Genomic DNA, 23,565 nt, shown 5'->3' with positions numbered 1-23,565 from the left:
AAATCTGTCGTCGTTTCTGTGTGAAGTTCCAGTTGATGCGGTGAAGAGCGACACGAGGTTTTAGGTTCAAATCCAGGACCGGCTGTGAAGTCCGGTTCCGCTCAGGCTGGAGAACATGAAGCTGCAGAGATTAGAACCTGAACCAGACCTGCTGTGGAGAACATGTGAAGTTTCATATTTCTCAGAACAGCTCTTATTAATTGATTTAGCTTCTCTTCTTCCTCTTTTCCTCCTCTCCTCTTCCTCTGCACTTCTCCCTCCTCTTCTTCTTCTCTTCATCTCCCTCCTCTTCATCCACCCGGTCTTCTTCTCCTTCGTTCTTCTCCTCTTATCATTTGCCTCTTTCACCAGAAAAAGGAGGAAAACGTGTATTTTTGTCCTTCAGGGTGTCACGTGCACGCTCACCTGTGCAGGCTCACATCTCTCGTGCACGCTCTCTCTTGTGCACGGTCACGCTCGGGGGGGAAAACTGTTGGATCGACTGTCGGGATGGAAACTGATTCTACTTTTTCAGTCTGACACCAGAGAGACATTCAAGGTCCACACACACACACACACACACACACACACACACACACACACACACACACACACACACACACACACACACACACACACACACACACACACACACACACTCTCCATGAAGACAAGTTAGACATGAAGATCCTTCTCCTCCTCTTCCTCTTCACCCTCCACCGGCAGTAACCTTCAGTCCGCTGACACCTGAACGTTTCCTCTCAGCTGTAAATGACAGACGGGAGAATGGGTCACTGTGTGCGTGTGCTTCATTAGCGGACCGTTTGTCTCGGCCTCGCCCGCTTCAATGAGACGTGACATGAGGGCTGCTTCAGCTTCGAGCTGCAAATTAATGATTTATGGAGTGCACACACACACACACACACACACACACACACACACACACACACACACACACACACACACACACACACACACACACACACACACACACACACACACACACACACACACACACACACACACAGAGCCGTGACTCATCTCAGGGAGTTGCTTCTTATTTTCCATCTGTGGGCGTCTGACAGAAAGCCTGCAGGTCCATGAGCGCCTCGTTTCGTCTTTGTGTTTGTGTGTCCTCCCAGGACGTCACATGACCTCCAATTACACGACGTTCAGAGTCTGTCAGTTAATCAATCTTCTGATCATCCTCGCAGGAGGCATTCAGGGACCGTGGTAATATGAACTTTCAACACTGCCTTTAGGGAATAACATTTTTTTTTTATGTTCCGCCTACTCTCCATGTGAGGCGTTCAGGACACACGGGTAAATCTGAGCGTCTGGGTACTTTGGGACCTGAGAAATGTATCAATCTGGGTATTTTAAAGATGAGGCGTTCAGGGTCCTGAGCTGAAACATGAGTGACTGTCAGTGGAGGGATGTGAGGAATTTCAGGACGCTTTTAAACGTGTTGTTGTCTGCATTGAACTCAAACTAAACGTTGTTGAATTCTGTCACATGTGGCGTTCAGGATACACACTTCTCCACAAGTGATGCACTTTGGTGACTTTTATTAGCGTTTCCCATAAGAGGGGTTCAGGGACCGTCACAAGTTATCTGAATAACGTAGCATCCTATCAACGATGGAATACGAGGCGCTCAGAAGAAATGTGTTAGTTATAGACTCGGCCTCTTGTCTGGGGGTGAGGCGTTCAGGGGAATTTGTAAATTGTAGCATTGAGGGGAAACTAAAGGTCCTCGCAGCTCCTGATAACCTGCTAATGAGGCGTTTGGGAACATCTGCAAATTTCACATCTGAAACGAGGAGGAATTAAAAACGGTGAATATTAAATGTCAAATGTAAACTGGTAAATAGAACTTAAACGAACAATAATATAAACAGTGTGTTTTTGTCCCTGTTGGCTAAAGCATGCTAATGCTAACTGCTCATATCTCCTCACAGCTGACCTTGCCATGACCTGCTGACCCCGCCTCCTCCCACATGGCTGCATCTGATTGGCCGGGGCCACGGTGTGCTCCGCCCCCCCGGCTGCTGCTGCCGCTGCTGCTCGTGCTGTGGTGGGGTCGTCGGTGCGAGTCTGGCTCGCCGTTCCCCAAAGACCTGGAGCCTCTCAGTGTGGTCACATGGCAGCGTAAGTACAGCCTCTGATTGGACGGAGCAGACGCTCTGCTGTTGGCTGATTGGACGGAGCAGACGCTCTGCTGTTGGCTGATTTTGTGTGTGTGTGTGTGTCTCAGACTCCTACCAGTACCCGGGGTTCCAGGGTCTCCTTCAGGACAACGACACGCTGCGACTTGGTTTGGACTTTCAGAGGATGTTGAGGATCAACCACATGTTGTACATCACAGCGAGGTCGGACACACACACACACACACACACACACACACACACACACACACACACACACACACACACACACACACACACACACACACACACACACACACACACACACACACACACACACACACACACACACACACACACACACACACTGACTGTTCTGTGGTGCGTTCAGGGACCACGTGTTTGCAGTGAACCTGACGACAGCCTCGGAGCGCTTCGTGCCTCAGTTGGTGAGTTTGATTGTGCGTTGCTGTTTTGTGCGTCTGCCTGTCGGGTTTGGTTTGATCGCTGTTACTTCCTCCCTGAGGCGACTCCGACTGGTGAGAGTCTGAGTTTCTTCAGACGCTTCTGTCAGGAATCAGTTTTTAAAGAGCTGAAAGAGGCCAGAGGTCAGAAACGATCCTGTTTGTTGTGACTGGAAGCGTTTCATCGCGGCGGCGTCTTTAACGTGACGTTTCTCTTCTTCTTCTGCTCCACATCACTTTCCTCTGTGAGGAGGCTGAAAGCTCTCCGGCAGCTCCTGTTTTTATTTTTACTCCAGGAGGGGAAAGGTGGAGGAAAACAACAAATCAAATAACACTGACGCTGACATCCATCTGAAACAGGAAGCTGTGAACTCGAAGGGATTAATGTTAGCAGCTGGTTGTTTCACAGGATCGGATTAGAAGGTTTTATAAATAACCTGTTGAGACTAACAGATTATTTTACATTTTATATATTAACAACAAATGTTTTTGATCAAATAAAGCCTTTGGTTAATAAAACAGCTGATTAAAGTAAACCGGAGTGGATCTAGGACGATTCCCTGAGGGACGCCGCTTCAAAGGTCACATTAGCCCCAGTAGGTTAAAAAGGTTTTTTTTTGTTTTTGTTTTTTTAAATAAATCACTAGATTTTAACTATTTATGGAAAAAAAAAAAATGAAACTCCTCCAATGTGAGTTTCCATGTCTGCGTGTGTAGTTTGTTTTCACTATTTTGAGATTTTTACCATTTATTTCTTTTACTTAATTTTAATTTTAAACTATATTCTTAATGTTTCTTTTTCTCAGTTTATTCCTGCTGTTTAAAATAAGTACTACAGGGATACTTGCGTTTTTCAAGTGATTCCTCATAGTTTGGAATATTTTCTTCATGTCTTTGAAGATGAGTCTGGACACATAATGCAGGGATGCTATATGCTAAATGCTAACCTCCTGCCTCTAAGTTCTTTGAAAATCCATTAATGAAGTTTGTGGTTAAAGTCTCGAGTTGATCGCGGTCGCATCGTTTCTGTGTCTGATCGCAGAATCTCTGCGTGTGTTTCAGAAGCTGACGTGGAAATCCAAAGATGTGAGCAAGTGTACGGTGCGAGGGAAGAACAGCGTGAGTCTCCCCGCCGTATTTCCGCTTCCTGTTCTGGTCTACATGAAGTTTACCGATGCTATCTTTTCTCCAAAGGACGAATGTTACAACTACGTCAAAGTTCTGGTTCCCCGAGACGACGAGACTCTGTTCGCCTGCGGCACCAATGCCTTCAACCCCACCTGCAGGAACTACAAGGTGAGGCAGCTAATGCTAATGCTAACATATGCAGTGAAACTGGTTGCCAGTAAACGTGTTGCAGAGCTGCTCACTGAGCATACTGTTAGCATTAGCATCTGGCTAATCCTAAAGTTAACTGATATTGACTGGAGGTTATTATTTAAAACTTTTCACTAAATGATGCTGTGCTTTAGCTTCAGCAGATGCTAAAGAAAAGAAAAAACCCGAGGCTATGCTAGTTCTGCGGCTCACCTTCGTTCTGTCATCTGAGGACGTGTTACTTGTTTGTAGGTGATGAGTGTGAGAGCTGCTTTTCTCAAAGAGCCTGATATTAGCATTAGCATTGTCCTATCTGATAACGCTAATATTAGCATTGTCCTATAATGCTTGTGCTAATAATAGCATTAGAGGAAGCTCCGACACAAATTGTCGACAATTAAAAAATCAAATCAAAACCTGACGAAATCGGAAAAACAACCAAATTTCCTGTTTCCAAACTCTGACACTTCCCGACCCGACAACGTGTTTTGACTTTCTGAAGTATTAACGAGAGCTGGGACTTTTATTCTGAAGGGTTTCTTCCTCCTGCTGCTGCTAATTGAAAGCAACGATCAGCTCATTGGGACCAAACGTTCCACCGTTCGGAGTTTGATTGACAGGCACCGACCTCGTTCAGCTTCCCGAGTTTGAACGGCAAAAACACGTTGAGTTTTATTGTTCCTCTAAAAGAAGACGCGGCTCCGCAGGACGACGTCGGCGCTCATTTCAATAAAAACTGTTTTTCAAGGAACAGGAAGTGGAATTCTGGCCCGTGGGAATGCGGCAGACGAAAACTGAAGCAGTCTGAAGTTTCTCGCTGCTAACGAACAAATGAAACCGATTACTGGGTGTCAGAGTAATAGATTACTGCTGTCCCTCAGATGCTCTGAGAGTAGTAGATTACTGTTCTCCCTCAGTTACTCCGGGGAGTAATAGATTACTGTTGCCCCTCAGATGCAGTCTCTGGAGCAGGTGGGGGAGGAGCTAGTGGGTCAGGCGCGCTGTCCCTTCGAGTCTGGTCAGTCCAACGTGGGACTGTTTGCAGGTGAGTCCACACGCAGCACCGCAGGGGGGGGGGTTCCTTGGAGTAATCAGATTACTCCTGCCATCATGTAAAGGTTTGTTTGGATTGTTGTACGTGGCAGCAGAACGTCCACACAGACGCTTCAGGAGAGACAAACTTCTTGTTCAGTGAAGCGGAAACTGCTAACGCTAATAACAGCTAATGCTAACGTCATGATGTGCAGGGCAGATGTCTAGTTACTGAAATTTACTACTTGATGACAGTTACTTTACTAGTTACTCCAAGTAAAAGTGTCTCGTTACCTGGAAAAGTCCTTAGTGACTGAAACAGTTGTAATCTATTACAGTTTCAAGTTACTTCCTTGATAAAAAGTCTCTTCAGTTACTTTGCTGTATATCAGTTACTCCATATTCTTAGTAACTAGTTACTTGAAATTAGTGCTTGATTTCTGTCACTATATATTACTATTAGTTACTTTAATACTTAAAAAGTGTTATTCTATAAATTTGTGATAATGTGATGTAACTAGTTACTTGGTAGTTTAAGTAGCTTGTCACCCAAAACAGGACTTGATGATGACTATAAGTTACTTTATCAGTTTGTGAGAATAAATAGTAATTAGTCACATGGTAAAATAGGTATTTACTAAAAATCAATGTCAGTACTCTGAATTGATTACAGCTGTTGATTACTTTGATAATAGTATAGATATCTGATGGATAACTTGGATTTTAGTGAATATTTCTTGAAGTCACAAGTTCTTAACGGGTCTTGAGTTCCTCTTGGATCAGTGCTGGGTCTTCTTACTGGGGTTTGGAGTTCCTCAGGGATCAGTGCTGGGTCTTCTTACTGGGGTTTGGAGTTCCTCAGGGATCAGTGCTGGGTCTTCTTACTGGGGTTTGGAGTTCCTCAGGGATCAGTGCTGGGTCTTCTTACTGGGGTTTGGAGTTCCTCAGGGATCAGTGCTGGGTCTTCTCTCACGATTCTTCTCAGGTGGAGATTTCTATTCGGCCACGATGACTGACTTCCTGGCTAGCGACGCCGTCATCTACAGAAGTCTGGGCGACGGCCGACCCGTCCTGCGGACCGTCAAGTACGACTCTAAGTGGCTCCGAGGTACTGTCGCACGCTGATGACATCATCACAGTCATATCCACTGTCCTGCCCACTGTGTGCAGGTGGCAGTGTTGGCTAATGCTAACTGCTGCTCAGCGAGGAACGGCTACTGAGTCCACGCTTTAGCTACTCTAATGGAGACTAAGCTGCATGTAATGCTAATGCTAAAGCTAACCATTGCTCAGTGAGTAATAGTGTAAAAGCTGCTGTGTTTGTCCAGTTAGCATTAGCCTGATTGTCTCTTCTTGCAGAGCCTCGCTTCCTGTTAATGTTAGAACTAGCCTGGTTAGCTCTTTCTGCAGAGCCTAACTTCCTGTTAGCATTACCATTAGCCTGGTTGTCTCTTCGCGCAGAGCCTCACTTCCTTCACGCCATCGACTATGGGAACTACGTCTATTTCTTCCTGAGCGAGATCGCGGTGGAGTATACTGCGCTGGGGAAGGTACGTCTGTTCACGTCGCACACTGATGTCCAGAACATTCTGGGACGTTTCCGGAACGTTCCAGAACATCTCTGAAGTCAGTGGCTTCGTCTGCAGGTGGTGTTTTCTCGAGTCGCTCGAGTTTGTAAGAACGATAATGGAGGATCTCCTCGTGTCCTGGAGAGATACTGGACCAGCTTCCTGAAGGTCGCGCGCACACACACACACACACACACACACACACACACACACACACACACACACACACACACACACACACACACACACACACACACACACACACACACACACACACACACACACACACACACACACACACACACACACACACACACACACACACACACACACACACACACACAGACAGATGGAGAGGTCTGACAGCGTTTTTTGTGTTTTTGCATGTGGTGTGTCCAGGCTCGTCTGAACTGTTCAGTTCCTGGAGATTCCTTCTTCTACTTCGACATCCTTCAGTCGCTCACTAACGTTCTGCAGATCAACCAGCGGCCGGCCGTCGTCGGAGTCTTCACCACCCAGGCCAACAGGTTGGAATCAAGCGGTCAATTCTTTAAATCAGGCCGTCTGATGCTGGAGTGATTGACCAGGTGATCAGTATCGTCGTCATGACAATGGAAGTTAATGGAGTGTGTGTGTGTGTTTGTACGTGTGTGTGTGTGCAGTATCCCCGGCTCGGCGGTCTGCAGCTTCTACCTTGACGACATCGAGAAAGTTTTCAGCGGGAGGTTTAAGGAGCAACGCGGCAGTGACTCGTCCTGGACTCCGGTTCTAGAAGAGCAGGTCCCGGTTCCCAGGTGAGATTCTGGTTCTGGTGTTGGTCCTGGTCGCGGAGGCTTGGGTCCTGACCCGGCTCTGTGCTGCCCTCCAGACCCGGCTCGTGTGCGGGCGACGGTCCTGCTGCCGACTACAAGACCTCGGTCCAGTTTCCTGACGATACGCTGACGTTCATCAAGTCCTTTCCTCTGATGGACGAGTCTGTTCCTGCTGTCAACCACCGGCCCTGTTTCACCAGGACCGCCAGCAGGTCTGACACACACACACACACACACACACACACACACACACACACACACACACACACACACACACACACACACACACACACACACACACACACACACACACACACACACCCTATTTCACTTTTACTTTTTTAACTCTTATATTCCTGGTTAACTTTAGCTTTACATAGCTTTACAGTAACTAGTTACTCTTTACCTACATTAACTAGTGACTCTATTACCTACAGTAACTAGTCACGAGTTACTCTATACCTACAGTAACTAGTGACTCTATTACCTATTGTAACTAGTTGCTCTATAACTACAGTAACTAGTTGCTCTGTTACCTACAGTAACTAGTGACTATTACCGACAGTAACTACTGAGTATTACTTATAGTAAGTAGTTACTCTTACCTACAGTAACTACTTACTATTACCAACAGTAACTAATGACTCTATTACTTACAGTAACTAGTTACTCTGTACCTACAGTAACTAGTGACTATTATCTACAGTAACTAGTTACAAGGTACTCTGTACCTACAGTAACTAGTGACTTACCTACAGTAACTAGTGACTTACCTACAGTAACTAGTGACTCTATACCTACAGTAACTAGTGACTCTATTACCTACAGTAACTAGTAACGAGTTACTCTGTACCTACAGTAACTAGTGACTCTATTGCCTACGGTAACTAGTGACTCTATTTCCTACAGTAACTAGTTCCTCTGCCCTCAGGTCTAAGCTGACCCAGATCGTGGTGGACGTGGCGGCCGGCCCGTTCAAAGATCGCACCGTCATGTTTCTGGGTTCGGACGACGGCCATGTGCTGAAGGTTTTAGCGTCAACTCATCCTGACGACGGCTTCGGATCCAAGCTGCTGGAGGACATCGACGTCTACAACCCCACCAAGTCAGAGACTAAACCTCATCCTTTCATTCATTCATCCATCCAAGTCCGGCATCTCTAATCATTCATCAAGAATCATCTTTAAAATGCAAACTATAGATCAGATTTATATTTCTATATTTTGTATTGTTAATTATGAATTACTAAAGTGCGTGTGCATGTGTGTCTCCAGGTGTGACGTTCAGGGACAGGAGGACAGAACAGTTTTGTCTCTGGAGTTGGACAAAGAGCATCACGCTCTGTTTGTGGCCTTCAGCAGCTGCGTTATCCGAGTCCCACTGAGCCGCTGTGTTCAGCATGGAGGCTGCAGGAGGTGAGACAGGAGCCCGTCTCACCCTCTAACTGTCTCACCCTCTAACTGTCTCACCCTCTAACTGTCTCACCCTCTAACTGTCCCACCCTCTAACTGTCCCACCCTCTAACTGTCCCACCCTCTAACTGTCCCACCCTCTAACTGTCCCACCCTCTAACTGTCCCACCCTCTAACTGTCCCACCCTCTCTCATAATAATAATAATGTTATTATTCTGCTTTTTATTTGTATTTCCCTTTACATTTGTGAATTTCAAAGTGCAAAAAACAACAATAGAAAACATTTACAAAACAGCAACAAAATAGAAATAATAAAAAAAAAAAAAAACTTAAAAAAAACAGCAAGAAAAATCAATGAGAGCTGCGAAATCGAAATGTTTTTAGTCCCTTTCTAAAAGAACCAACAGTCCCCCTCCCATGGTTCTCAGGATAAGAAGGTGTGATGTGTTATTAGAACAGAGGGTGCGAGTTGTTGGGGGTGGGGTGGGGGGGTTGGGGTCCTTGGGGTGGGGGCGTGGGGGGGCGTTCAGGACTGGTGTGACGTGATCATGTTTTGGGGTTTTGGTGGAGTATGGCAGCGATGTTCTGTTGGTGATGCCACAGAGGAGAGACTCACAGGAGTCCGACCTGGAGGAGACGATGGCCCGGATGAGCTTCTCAGCATGAGGCGGGGTCAGTGATGGACGGAGGGCCGTGATATGACGATGTGTCATGAATGATGTTTTACAAGGTGTTTAATGTCAAAGCAGAGGTGGGGGGTCAAAGCAGAGGTGGGGGGTCAAAGCAGAGGTGGGGGGTCAAACCACGCACCAAGATTGGTGCTGGTGGAGGATAGAGGGATGTCCTGACCAGAATAGTTTAAGAGAAGACTGAAGCTTACAAGGTGAGCGACTAGTATGGCCTCTGTTTAGGAGCTGTGCTGTGGCATCAAGTTAGACCAGATAGAGGCAGCGAGCGCAGAAAGTGGTCTAACTGTGCGCAATTACAGTTTTTATACGCTTGTGATTTTGGCAGTAAATTGACGTCATGCTGGTCAGTCTATATCTCCTCCAGGCAGAGGGCCAGGTGGAGGTTGATGGTTGACCAGCATCTGTTGCCATCAGCAGGTTGTTGGTTCCAATCGGAGCTGTTTCAGCAGGTTGTGGTGCCTGTCTCTTTAAGAGGAGCAGAGATGACTATCCCAGAGCCCATTTAGTCTTCAACGCCAAATGTCATCTCCCTACTTTAAGCTCGAGACTTGATTTAAATTTTAAAATGTTGCTGCGTCTGTCCTCTATTCAGATGTAGGAAACATCGTTTTTCTAACCATCTACTACACTGGGTAACAAAAAATAAATAAATTGTCTGTAAATTGTCTGTTTTTTCAACTGATTTAGGACCATTTTTGCTGAATCCGAAAATGTTTTTACGCAAAGTTGTTTTGAAGAAAGTCCGATCTTCTGATTGCATAGATTATATTTTTATGTCATTATCGGTTGATTTTTGTTAATATTTCTCACCAGAAATAGTTTTTGGAGAAAAAAAATTGTTCTCCAACTCAAAGTGTTATTTACATGTTACAAACTTCGATTTCTGTAAATTGCGTAATGGACATTGATGAAGCGAGAAAGGATGTGGAGCGTCATCATTGAGAATCACTTCTTCTTCCTCGCCAATGTCAGGAGGTTCTCCCAAGACTTCTGGACAACGTTGTTGATTCAAGGTCAGGATACTCCTGTTCTTCCTGTCGATCCCAGTCACATCGATAGTGACGTGATTTGTCCCTCCAAACCGTCGGAATCCCAAACTTCAGACAACTCTTGCATGCGGCGTCTTGATCAGCGAGCTTCATACCAAATGGACTCGCTTATATAGCAACTTTTCGCTGACAGGGTTCAGGGGTTCAGTGTCTCGCCCGAGGACACTTCGGCATGTAGGCAGGCAGCGATGGGAATCGAACCTGCAACCTTCCGATTGGTAGACTACCGCTCTACCAATTAAGCATGGTAAGCACGCTTTATGAAACTTGTGACTGGAACAGTCTCGTGTATTCGGTTTTTGCCAGGTCTTCTAGTCGAAGCCGTTCTATTCAGCTGTAACAAAGAAATACCACTTCGTCATCAATAGGTGCATGGGAACTCCTCACAGTTCCCTTATTTCAAGAAGAAAGATTTTCTTATCATACAAAGCGAAAATAGTTGTACATGCAAACAAAAACGTGAAAAAACATGTAACTGGCTTAGTTACAAAAGTTGACCTGATTGAGCAAAACCAATGTTATTTTTGGATTCAGCACGTCAGAATGACCCTAAATCAGGTGGAAAAAAACCGGACAATTCTTTGGGCTGTTGACCAGTTCTATCATTATTTTATTTATTTGAAAACAAATAAAAGATTTTATTCTGTGAGCCTTTAAGTACCAGGAGTTTTTGGAGTTTAGAATGGGAGTGGATGGACGTTTCCGGAGGGGAGAGGCAGTTGGTTAGAGTGGCGAGTGAAACGAAACAAACTCTGTCTCTCTCGCTCATTTCTCACTTAATCTTATATTTCAAAATGGAACTACAGGCCTTGTGCTTCTCTTTTGTCTGGAACACAAACGGTTCTCTGCTGGCCAGATTGTCTTTCCAGTGTACGCCAGTGTGTTTTTGGAAGACATTGTGTTGCTGGAAGCAAAAAGGCGCAGATATTCTTGATTGTTTGCTGGGAAATGAAAGATTCTACGTACATGAGACACTCACAGTAAGTCCATGAGGGGCAGGGTGTTCCAGAGGTGGGGGGTCTCGACCCTCCCGCAGTGGAAAGACAAGCTTTTTATGCTTATCCACCTCGTAGAGTGAAGAATGCCGGGCGCCGCCATGTTGCATCCTTCTGGCTGATAATGTGTGATGTCTTGTGTTTTGTCGCTGGCCGAGCAGCAGCCGGACGTTAAAACGTTTGATATCTGAATTAGAGTTTTAAGCGTTGCGCGTGGACGTCGTGTCTGTGCTTAATGAGGTGGAGCGACGTTTACGTTACGAAGCAACCAGGCGAGGTTTTAGCTCCGCGGTTGCTCTGTTGTGGAGCAGCGGGACTGCAGGAGGTGAGACGGGAGCCCGTCTCACCGCTCTGAGCCCGTCTCACCCTCTCGTTGTTGTGAGGGCTCGCTCTGAATCGGCGCGCGCGCACGCCGTCACGTGCACTAATCAGCCTGATTTGATGATGATGGAGGAGGATTAATGATGCTGGTCGTCGTGGTAACGCAGCCGGGGTGAGGCGTCCCAACATCTGCGGCTGCAGCTCGGAGATGTGGAGGAGGAACGGTGTCTCACTCCCCACTTTTTCTGGGGACGACAGACGTCTCACTCCTCTCACTCCACTTCCTCGGGGAGTGACGGCGGCCTTTAAGCTGATGGGACTGGACCGGGCTGGATTTCGCTGAATCAGACTGGATCACAGCTCACTGTAATACAGGTACATCTCAGAAAATTAGAATATCATGAAAATTTTCAATATTTCAGAAAGTCAAACCCATATATGATATTTAAACTCATGACACACAGAGTGAAATATTTCAAGCCTTTATTTCTTGAAAGTTTGATGATTGTGGCTTCATTATCTGTAAACCATAATCATCAAAATTTCAAGAAATAAAGGCTTGAAATATTTTACTCTGTCATGAGCTTCTATCATATATGGGTTTGACCTTCTGAAATGAGAAACAAACAATATTGAACATTTTCATGATATTCAAATGTTTTGAGATGTACCTGTATTTCAGAATAAGACTGTGTTTCAAATGTATATTTTCATTGGAGCATTTTCAGGCCGTATATAAACAAACGCTGTAAGTAAACGATGAATCAACTTTAGTCTGCTCTTCTTTTCTTCAAGTAAAACAGATGACAAACAATACCACGAACTAAAACAACAACAACAACAATTGATTGAAGTAAAAGGATTCAGTGATAAATCACGAGCGTGACAAAGGCCAAATAAGACACTGGGGAAGAAGAGGACCACCCACCAACTGTCCAACTGTCCAACTGACCAAACTATCATATGGATATAATGATGAGTTAGAGATCTTGAGCTTAACAGGGTCTAGGAGAAGGTAAGAAAAGAGACCATACATCTTAGAAAGGTTATCTAAGTGTGTATCTTGTGTATCTAAGTGGAGAGTATTTGTAAGTTCACCAGGCCACGTTTTTATACACAGAGTTTCTTTCTTGTTCCATTGTGTAAACAGCTATTTTCTTGGCAGTGATAATGCTGAAAAAAAAGAAAACATTGCTTAAAATTGTTTAGCGTTACGGGGTCTGATATTCCTAGAGTGATCATCTTTAAATCAGGAACTGCTTGAATTTTAAGGATTTCAGATAGTATTCTCCAGATATGTATCCAGTAGTTCTGAATAATATATCAGAATTAGACTGTATCAGGATCTTTGGGCTTCTTCTCTTGAAATAGTAAGTGGACTTGACTTGCGTGAGCATTCCCAAAGCGCTTTGCATCGTTAATCACATTCATCCAGTCACACACACACACACACACACACACACACACACACACACACACACACACACACACACACACACACACACACACACACACACACACACACACACACACACACACACACACCAATGGAGGCTGCAGCCATGCAAGGCGCTCAATCCATTGGGAGCAATTTTGGGTTCAGTGTCTTGCTCAAGAACACTTTGGCATGTGGACAGGATGGGAATCAAACCTGCAACCTTCCGATTGGGAGACGACCGCTCTACCAACCGAGCTGTGCCGCCCCAGCCCTCGTGCGATCCTCAAGCTTTATAGACCCGGCAGGGAAACCTGGACTTCAAACTGCAACTTGACACAAATTAATCTGAGAATAAAACGTAAATCAAATGATAGAAAACGCCCCCGAGCCTCGGAGACAAAAGATTTTCTATTTGCTTCAGAGTCTAAAGAAAATGTTATTTGGATGCATGCCTGGAGTTGTGATGTGATTGACAGTGGCGGTCTGTCTCTCTGCAGAGCCTGTCTCGCCTCTCGGGATCCGTACTGCATCTGGCTTCGGACCGGCAGCTGTGCCAACGTGGCGCCGGGGTTCAAGTACGTGTCACTTCCTGTCTAATTCCCACCGCCGAATCACACTCACACCTGATGGCTTATCGCTGATGGTATTTACAGATGAAGAGGTTCTCACAGACACCCCCCACCCCCAGGGCGGAATTTGAAAATAATATCACTTCGATCTGCTGGGGGGGGTTCCGGCCCACCCCACCCCTAGATCAATGCTCAAAGTGTTGAGGAGCGGCAGAGAGTTGGCTTTGTGTGTGTGTGTGTGTGTGTGTGTGTGTGTGTGTGTGTGTGTGTGTGTGTGTGTGTGTGTGTGTGTGTGTGTGTGTGTGTGTGTGTGTGTGTGTGTGTGTGTGTGTGTGTGTGTGTGTGTGTGTGTGTGTGTGTGTGTGTGTGTGTGTGTGTGTGTGTGTGTGTGTGTGTGTGTGTGTGTGTGTTTTGATTGGGGGGTTTCATCTTCAGGCTCGTGACCTGAATTCAGAGTTGCAGGAAAACCTTTGTGAAGTCCAGAGGAGCACTTAGAGGAGATTCTGCCAGTTTCAGCCTGTTAACCACAACACACACACACACACACACACACACACACACACACACACAGTGGAGGGGCGGGGGAGTCAGTGAGGTGTTTATGGAACCGAATCAATTTAGAAGTCCTGCATGTGTGTGTTTGTGTAGCGTGTGTTTTTGTCCACACACTACCCAAGATAACCTACACCCATTGGGTACAGGAGGCTTTGTGGAGTTTCCCACTGAATCGATGAAGAAAATGTTCCCTCTGGACGAACGGACCCGTTTGCTGCTCTCTGATTGGCTGCTGCCACTAAGCTCCTCCCCTTCTTGTGTGTCTGTAGGGCGGGCTTCGAGCAGGACATCGAGGGCGCGCACTCGTTTCACCCGGACAGCTGCCACGGTGAGCCAATCCGAGCCTGACACCAGAACCAGGAAGAGATGTTACACTATTTTTGTAATTTTTCTGAGTAAAAAGATATCTTGGCAGGAAGCCCCGCCCCTTTTTTTCAATTAATCAAGCCATCAATTAATTTATTTGTCCCCTGGAGGGCAATTAAAAAGTTCCACAGAGCAGGAAGTGCAAATACATAAATAGATAAATAATGCAACAACAGACAACAACTATACTAGTAATAGTAAAAATTTGATGATAAAACTGAGTCAGATATAAATACAAGAATGAAGGTCAAAGGTTAAATACGTATTAGCAGGAGGCCAGGCAGCGATCAGAACTGAGTTTTTGGCAAAACTAATTTAATTTTTATGTTGAGACGGTGGGGGGTGTTGTCGGCAACTGCTGTAACTAACTGAAAAGTTACTTGTAATCTAACTTAGTTACTTTTAAAAACAAGTAATCAGTAAAGTAACTAAGTTACTTGTTAAAGGAGTAATCAGTTTTTGTGTGTTTCCACTGGAAAAAGTTGTGGATGCTACCAAAAGAACCCAGCAGCGGTAACGGTTTACAGTAACTCTTCCCCCCTGTTGAGGTACCGAGCACGTTGGTACGGTTCCATAAGGAGGAGCAACAACGCATCCGTCTGCTGATTGGTCGGTGACGGTCGTCACTATAGACAAGCAGCAAGTTTTTAAAAATCTCATCAGCCGTCTAAACCCTCCGTTGTTCACAAACGGCACTTTGTGCTCACTGGTTGTTTAGTTAACTGGGTTTATAGAAATGTGAAGGCTACACTGCCCCCCGGTGTTCCGAAGAGGTACATACGCTCCTCTGCATAACAGGGAGCTGGATGCTGCTGTTCACAATGAGAACCTTGTCTGAGCTTTGTGACCGAGAACCTGGCTTTGCTCCGACGCCCGAGCAGCGCTGCAACTAATGTGTTCCGCTGGTCCTCGTTTATCGTCACGTGATGACGTCACATACTTGCAGCGATGCGTGGCGTTCACAACCCGCCTACGTCTTAACGGTACTCTGTGATGGAACCAGGCAACAGGGTTGGATCTGGGTACATTTTGCCATACCGTGCCATACCGTACTGGAAACGAGGCTTCAGAGAACCTTCAGCTTAAATTTGTGACGCTACTTTTTTTCTTTCAGCCGACGTGTTGGCGACGACTCGGAACCAAGAGTCTGCAGCTGACTCCGCTTATGGTAAGAGGCTCCTCCTCCTCCTGGATCCATCCTAGATTGGACTCTATTTCAGATCGTTTTTGCTTCTCATTACTTTATGGACTTTCATCTGGTGTCGGTCTAAAGTGGTTCTGCATCTCGGATCTCGGGTCCGACTGGAGCTGTGAACCGGTTCCAGTGTCCGACTGGAACTGTGAACCGGTTCCAGAGTCCAACTGGTGCCATGAACCGGTTCCAGGGTCCGACTGGTGCCGTGAACCTGTTCCAGGGAACGACTGGTGCCGTGAACCGGTTCCAGGGTCCAACTGGAGCTGTGAACCGGTTCCAGTGTCCGACTGGAGCTGTGAACCGGTTCCAGAGTCCAACTGGTGCCATGAACCGGTTCCAGGGTCCGACTGGTGCCGTGAACCTGTTCCAGGGAACGACTGGTGCCGTGAACCGGTTCCAGGGTCCAACTGGTGCCGTGAACCTGTTCCAGGGAACGACTGGTGCCGTGAACCGGTTCCAGGGTTCAACTGGAGCTGTGAACCGGTTCCAGGGTCCGACTGGTGCCGTGAACCGATTCCAGGGAAGGACTGGTGCCGTGAACCAGTTCCAGGCAATGACTTGAGCTGTGAACCGGTTCCAGGGTCCGACTGGTGCCGTAAACCGGTTCCAGGGAAGGACTGGTGTGGTTCTGTAGAGTCGTTCAGGTTTGATTTGCTGGATTGTTTTATGAAGTGTTTTGGGTGTTTCAGGGACAGACGGTCCCTCAGGATCTCTAAACCTGATTTGAGTCTGTCGTTTTGGAGACACTCTGAGGAAACAGAGAGGATTGTGGGAGTTCAGCCTGATGGCTGCTGTCAGTGTTTCCAGTGACGGAGCAGCTCCACCCTCCAGTCTAGAATCATCCTCCGTCATCAGAGAGGCAGCAGCAGGAAACCAGCACTTCCCTGGCCCAGGGAGTCTCCATAGTAACCAAAAAGAGACCGGTTCAAAGACCGTCAGACCAGATTCAAGACCCCTTAGAGACCAAGTTCGCCCCAGTTTGGGAAGGAATATAAACACCAGAGAAAATCGTAATGATCTTCAAGTTAAAGTGAGAACTGAAGGACTGCCTGTCTGCGTTTCCCTCCGTGAAAAGTCTTCCTTTGGCGCTGCTGCGCACTGCGTGGCGGTTAGCACCGTGTGGCGGTTAGCACCGTGTGACGGTTAGCACCGTGTGGCGGTTAGCACCGTGTGGCGGTTAGCACCGGCTTACTGATAGGATTAGCGGTGTGGCAGACGTGAGGCGTTGCGGAGATGGAAGATTGATTGTCACACTTCCTCGGACTCGTCTGTAATTGCGTCTTGATTAACGACGTCGTTTAGGTTTCACGTTTTATTGACGCCTGCGAGGTTTACCCAGTGAGCTAACGGCGGTGGAGCGTGATTAACCTCGCCAGCCGCCGTCTCCATTGTTTCCGCTCCTCTCTGCGCTTCCTCGGTCGGAAGCCGTATTTTTCCGCCCGCCACTCCAGAGTGGCTGTCGTTACTGTAATGACATCGTTTGGCGAGGAACTGTTAGTATAATGACGTTTCCGCTGCAAATTGCTTATTTAATGCGCTGCGAGCGAAGCCCCCGCGGACGGCGCGCTGCCTCTGAACTGACATAAATTGGCCGTTATGCGGCGGCGTGCCGTCACCGGCTCGTTCATTATGAGACGGGCGTGGACATTGCGCAGAATAAGTTGTGCAGATGCGGATGATGATTAGTTCCTGGGCGACTCGGACACCGTCTGTCGGCGACCTTTACATCAGCGACGGCTTGTTGTGCCACGCACTAATTAACTATTAAAATGGGCTCTTTGCCCCTGAGGCTGACTGCTCAGGCAGTTTGGGAGCAACGAGCAGAAATAAGTTTCAGGGACACTTCGACTTTCTTTGTCGCTCTAGATGACAGATGAAGTGATTCTTTCTCTCCTGCATCCAAACGTAAACGTCTCCTCACGTTTTCTCCACGGATTTTGACTGAATTTGACCTTTAGATTAATTTCAGTCCAGATTTTGTTTTTACACGTTTTACCGTGTTGTATTTGGTGCTATATATTTAAAGTTGAATCAAATTGAATTGAATTACTCTCAATGTGTTGTCGCTGGGCCTGTAACGATAACAAATTTTCCTGGATTATATATTGTCCCACAAATTATTGCCGATGACCGATATTATTGTCAGAGACAAATTAACCACAAATATAATGAGAATATATCAGAATAATGAAAGTATACCCTTTCAAATGCAATAAAGTTGTATATCTCATTGTAATTTGAATGCCAAGAACTTTTAAATAATTATAATAAATAAAACAAACCAAAAACTGCACTTGACTGAAAATCACAACCTCTTCAAACAATAAGAGAAAAAAAACCCCAAACAACCCAAAACAAAAAATAATATTAAATAATAGAAACTCCCAGCTGGAGAAACTCGGTTGGATATTTATGTTTTCGGTGGATTTTCCTGGTCTGCAGTCTGGAGCTGGACAGTAGCTTCCTTACACAGTGTCTTAGTGTTCGCATCCAGCCTCCGCAGGTCTTTTCACTGTGTCGTTAGTATTTCAGGTCTGTTCTACTGCGTTAGTAGTACTTCATTGTCTCAGGTCCGTTCTACTGCTTTAGTAGTACTTCAGTATTTCAGGTCTGTTCCACTCCGTTAGTAGTACTTCAGTATTTCAGGTCCGTTCCACTGTGTTAGTAGTACTTCAGTATTTCAGGTCTGTTCCACTGTGTTAGTAGTACTTCAGTAGTTCAGGTCTGTTCCACTCCGTTAGTAGTACTTCAGTATTTCAGGTCTGTTCCACTGTGTTAGTAGTACTTCAGTATTCCCGGTCCGTTCCACTGTGTTAGTAGTACTTCAGTATTTCAGGTCTGTTTCACTGTGTTAGTAGTACTTCAGTATTTCAGGTCTGTTCCACTGTGTTAGTAGTACTTCAGTATTTCAGGTCCGTTCCACTGTGTTAGTAGTACTTCAGTATTTCAGGTCTGTTCCATTCCATTAGTAGTGCTTCAGTATTTCAGGTCTTTTCCACTCCATTAGTAGTACTTCAGTATTTCAGGTCTGTTCCATTCCGTTAGTAGTGCTTCAGTATTTCAGGTCTTTTCCACTCCATTAGTAGTACTTCAGTATTTCAGGTCCGTTTCACTGTGTTAGTAGTACTTCAGTATTTCCGGTCCGTTCCACTGTGTTAGTAGTACTTCAGTATTCCCGGTCCGTTCCACTGTGTTAGTAGTACTTCAGTATTTCAGGTCTGTTCCACTGTGTTAGTAGTACTTCAGTATTCCCGGTCCGTTCCACTGTGTTAGTAGTACTTCAGTATTTCAGGTCTGTTCCACTGTGTTAGTAGTACTTCAGTATTTCAGGTCTGTTCCACTGTGTTAGTAGTACTTCAGTATTTCAGGTCCGTTCCACTGTGTTAGTAGTACTTCAGTATTTCAGGTCTGTTCCATTCCATTAGTAGTGCTTCAGTATTTCAGGTCTTTTCCACTCCATTAGTAGTACTTCAGTATTTCAGGTCTGTTCCATTCCGTTAGTAGTGCTTCAGTATTTCAGGTCTTTTCCACTCCATTAGTAGTACTTCAGTATTTCAGGTCCGTTTCACTGTGTTAGTAGTACTTCAGTATTTCCGGTCCGTTCCACTGTGTTAGTAGTACTTCAGTATTCCCGGTCCGTTCCACTGTGTTAGTAGTACTTCAGTATTTCAGGTCTGTTCCACTGTGTTAGTAGTACTTCAGTATTCCCGGTCCGTTCCACTGTGTTAGTAGTACTTCAGTATTTCAGGTCTGTTCCACTGTGTTAGTAGTACTTCAGTATTTCAGGTCTCTTCACTCACACAGCCTCATAAGGAAAGGGTTGACTTCCTGCTCGGCTCCTTCGAGGTCCTCGGGCTAAAAATACAGAGTAAAAAGATTCTTTTTAATTTGAAGTGGTGACGGCGGCGTTTTCCCAGCAGCCCAGTGAAGGACGAGTCCTCCTCTAAACGCTGCTCCACATCACAGAGCCTCTTCAGTCCGACTCGCTCTGCAGCAACACCATGACGATTAGTCGACGTCGAGGCTACGGCTGCTCGTCAAGCCAAAGTAACTGATTACTGCAAAGTAACTGGACTCTAATTACTAACAGTTCAGTGGGCTTGTTGTAGAGCTGCTGCCGCTCACTGTTAGTTTTAGCAGAGTTAGCGGTATGAGAATGCTAATGCTAACTGTGGTTCATTGACTTTGTTGTTGTTGGGATTTATGGTTGGTTATTAGCATTAAATTACTGTAAGTAATAGATTACTGAAAGTAATCAATCACTGGAAGTAATTTTATGAAAAATTTAAATCATTAATTTAAGTAGTGTCATTTACTCATTAACTCCTAAAGTAATTAATTAACGTTAATAAATTAGCACAAATAATTTATTAATGAAAAATGTATTTAAATAAATTCATTATTTACAGTGTGTGTGTGTGTGTGTGTGTGTGTGTGTGTGTGTGTGTGTGTGTGTGTGTGTGTGTGTGTGTGTGTGTGTGTGTGTGTGTGTGTGTGTGTGTGTGTGTGTGTGTGTGTGTGTGTGTGTGTGTGTGTGTGTGTGTGTGTGTGTGTGCGCGCGCGTGCGTGCGTGCGTGCGTGCGTGCGCGCTTTTGTCCTGCTCACACACTTCAATAGTGTTTTATTTTGAAATGTTGCGATGAGTCACAGCTTCCTGCTGAAGGAGCTTTAAATTGAGTTTGAATCTAAACTGAGAAAATGGCACACACACGCACACACAATAGCTAGCATGTGTGTATTTGCGTGAACACTGGGAGGTTGTAGAGGACGACTTGGAAAAGGATGACCCCTTATTCTAGTCGTATTCTAGTTTTATCGTCTATATCAGTAGTTTAATGTTGCCGATGCGTCATCAGTCCAGGCGGATGTCGGTTTCTCTCCATTTTCTTCACGTTTATAGCGTATTGTTCTCTGCATGTCTGTGTAGTTTCATTACAAAATCAAGCAACAGCGCCCTCCAGTGGCCCAGCAGACTAACTGCATTGCTGTCAGTGTGTCCGCTGTCGCAATGTAAACACACTCCGTTATTTTAAGGGATTAGGTATCGTCACGTGAAACGTTGTCGTGTAAACGGGTCCTGAGAGCAGATGAAGTTTGGACGAGTTCGACTCTGCAGGAGTCTCAGTGACTCGTCTGTCAGCGTTCATCTAAACACAGTGTCAGGTCTGAACCCGCGGGAACTTTACAAACTTCTCTCTGGCTTTAAAACTCCTTCTCCTGCTGCTGCTACAGGACTACGAACATGGAGTTTTTTCATCATGGAGAGGGCTTTCCGGTTCACCTTTTAATGCAGTTTTTGTTAAATACTTCCCAACAAAGATATTTTTATATTTGGAGCTTTGATCTTCAGATCTGTGGCGTCTTCACACATCAGCACATCATGAAAATCTGAACGTTGGTGAACGTTGTCGCCGGCTTTCCATTTCACCGGGACATGACCAGTCAGAATGTGTCTGAACCTGACGGAGTCCACGGTGTGACGGAGAGCAGCGAGTCTCAGTGCTGCAGGGAATCGCTTCATTCTTATTCTCCTCACACACACACACACACACACGCACACGCACACGCACACGCACACGCACACGCACACACCTGTAGTGTGTCAGGTGTGGATTGTCTGACCTTTAAAGTAGCAGGATTGTGTGCGTTAGCAGCGTTTTTCAGTGGCGAAGCGAAAAAGTCAAACCTGACAAGGTCTCTCCTTTTCTCATCCCTCCCTCCCTCAGTTAATCCATCCATGTCTGTCATTTCTCTCTCCAACCCCCCCCCCCCCCCCCCCCCCCCCCCCCCCCCACCGGTGCTGCCTCTGTTGCTGCTGTCGGGCTGAATACCAATGGCTCTGCTGGGGAAGGAGAGAGCGAGGGAGCTAATGCTAATGGGGGAAGTTTCCTGAGCTTGGCTTGAACGTCGCTCGGCCTTAAAGCAGTAGATCACCTTGCTGATCGCTCTGCTGATCACCTTGCTGATCGCCCTACTGATCACCCTGCTGATCACCCTACTGATCACCCTACTGATCACCCTACTGATCACCCTGCTGATCGCCCTACTGATCACCTTGCTGATCGCTCTGCTGATCGCTCTCCTGATCACTTTGCTGATCACTCTCCTGATCACCTTGCTGATCGCTCTGCTAATCGCTCTCCTGATCACTTTGCTGATCGCTCTGCTGATCACTTTGCTGATCACTCTGCTGATCGCTCTCCTGATCACCTTGCTGATCGCTCTCCTGATCGCTCTGCTGATCACTCTGCTGATCGCTCTGCTGATCACCTTGCTGATCGCTCTCCTGATCACTCTGCTGATCGCTCTGCTGATCACCTTGCTGATCGCTCTCCTGATCAACTTGCTGATCACTCTGCTGATCGCTCCCCTGGCCTCGTGTCACAAGTGTGTGTCAGTCATTCCTCGTCTGCGACACTTGGACCAGTTTCTCTATAAATCATTAAAAGCCCATGGGGACGTGTAACGCTAACACGTCACCGTTACTCCACTAGTTTTGTAGATTACTTCAAAAAATAAGTAACTGGCTTCCAGTGGGTGAGTTCTCGGTGGGCTCACACTGCGATATGGTGAAGGGTTAGAACGTGCCGAAGATCTGGCAAAGCAGAGAGATCGTAGAATCGGCTGCAGAACACGTTGACACGCTGACGCACAGCATAGAACTGCAACATGTAGAATTCATTCTCTAATGCTGCAGTTCTCTATGCTGTGCGTCAGCGTGTCTGTTTTGGTTGTGTAGCGAGGAGGCGTGGCTGAAGGACAAAGGAGGATTTGGTCCGGAAAAGAAACTCGAATTAAAAAATGTAATGAAATGAAATAACCTCACTTTAGTGTTTTGCTACTTAAATGCTGTTAAAATGACTGTTGAATAATATTTAGCAGAATTGCTTTAGTTTATACCAGTTCATGTTTTACCATTTTTTCACTGTTCATGTGAAAGTTACCTCAAAAGCCAGGCGCAGTTTAGGTTGTATGTTGCGAGAGTCACTTTATCAGTGTTATTTACCTTTTAGTATGTTTACGTTATTTGCACATTAAAATATGTTCAGAAAAGGCTCTTTGTCCTAAATTGCCTTTTTTTCCTGTTGGGCCTGTTAATGTTGATGTAAAAAAGATTCGGGAGGGAGGAAGAGAGGGAGGGAGGGAGGGAGGAAGGGAGGGAGGGAGGGAGGGAGGGAGGGAGGGAGGGAGGGAGGGAGGGAGGGAGGGAGAGAGGGAGGGAGGGAGGAAGGGAGGGAGGGAGGGAGGGAGAGACCATCCATCTATCTTCTTCTGTATGGAGTCTAAAGTAGTCCAAACATCTCTGTCCCCTCCACCGTCCTCCAGCTCCTCTGGAGGACTCAAGTCTCTCCCAGACCAAACCAGAGTCCTGGACCCCCGTCCTCCTCCCAGACCAAACCAGAGTCCTGGGCCCCTGTCCTCCTCCCAGACCAAACCAGAGTCCTGGACCCCGGTCCTCCTCCCAGACCAATCCAGAGTTCTGGACCCCGGTCCTCCTCCCAGACCAAACCAGAGTCCTGGACCCCCGTCCTCCTCCCAGACCAAACCAGAGTCCTGGACCCCGGTCCTCCTCCCAGACCAAACCAGAGTCCTGGACCGTGCTCAGAGTTTGAGTGTGTTTGACTGTCCTGTCAGAGGGACAGTTTTCTCCCTTCTC

At 46.2% G+C, this 23,565-nt stretch overlaps 1 protein-coding gene across 1 annotated transcript in view; it reads left to right on the top strand.

Annotated features, from left to right (window-relative positions):
• Positions 1-1,978: 1,978 nt before the first annotated feature.
• LOC308122971 (semaphorin-6C-like) overlaps positions 1,979-23,565 on the top strand; it is a gene marked incomplete at its 5' end in the record, with an annotated part of 28,695 nt that continues 7,108 nt past the window's right edge. Inside the window, 17 exons of the mRNA XM_080485153.1 lie at positions 1,979-2,129; positions 2,236-2,350; positions 2,517-2,574; positions 3,652-3,708; positions 3,784-3,885; positions 4,861-4,951; positions 5,924-6,046; positions 6,400-6,488; positions 6,585-6,674; positions 6,906-7,033; positions 7,169-7,300; positions 7,375-7,530; positions 8,250-8,423; positions 8,593-8,733; positions 13,721-13,798; positions 14,617-14,675; positions 15,828-15,881. Of these exons, the coding sequence (XP_080341279.1) occupies positions 1,979-2,129; positions 2,236-2,350; positions 2,517-2,574; positions 3,652-3,708; positions 3,784-3,885; positions 4,861-4,951; positions 5,924-6,046; positions 6,400-6,488; positions 6,585-6,674; positions 6,906-7,033; positions 7,169-7,300; positions 7,375-7,530; positions 8,250-8,423; positions 8,593-8,733; positions 13,721-13,798; positions 14,617-14,675; positions 15,828-15,881 (1,798 nt within the window). The remainder of the gene's footprint in view (positions 2,130-2,235; positions 2,351-2,516; positions 2,575-3,651; positions 3,709-3,783; positions 3,886-4,860; positions 4,952-5,923; positions 6,047-6,399; positions 6,489-6,584; positions 6,675-6,905; positions 7,034-7,168; positions 7,301-7,374; positions 7,531-8,249; positions 8,424-8,592; positions 8,734-13,720; positions 13,799-14,616; positions 14,676-15,827; positions 15,882-23,565) is intronic.

This window comes from Lipophrys pholis (genome assembly GCF_963383615.2).
Source record: "Lipophrys pholis genome assembly, chromosome: 17".
Lineage (NCBI taxonomy): Eukaryota > Metazoa > Chordata > Actinopteri > Blenniiformes > Blenniidae > Lipophrys > Lipophrys pholis.
This window is presented reverse-complemented; position numbering and strand designations above follow the sequence as displayed.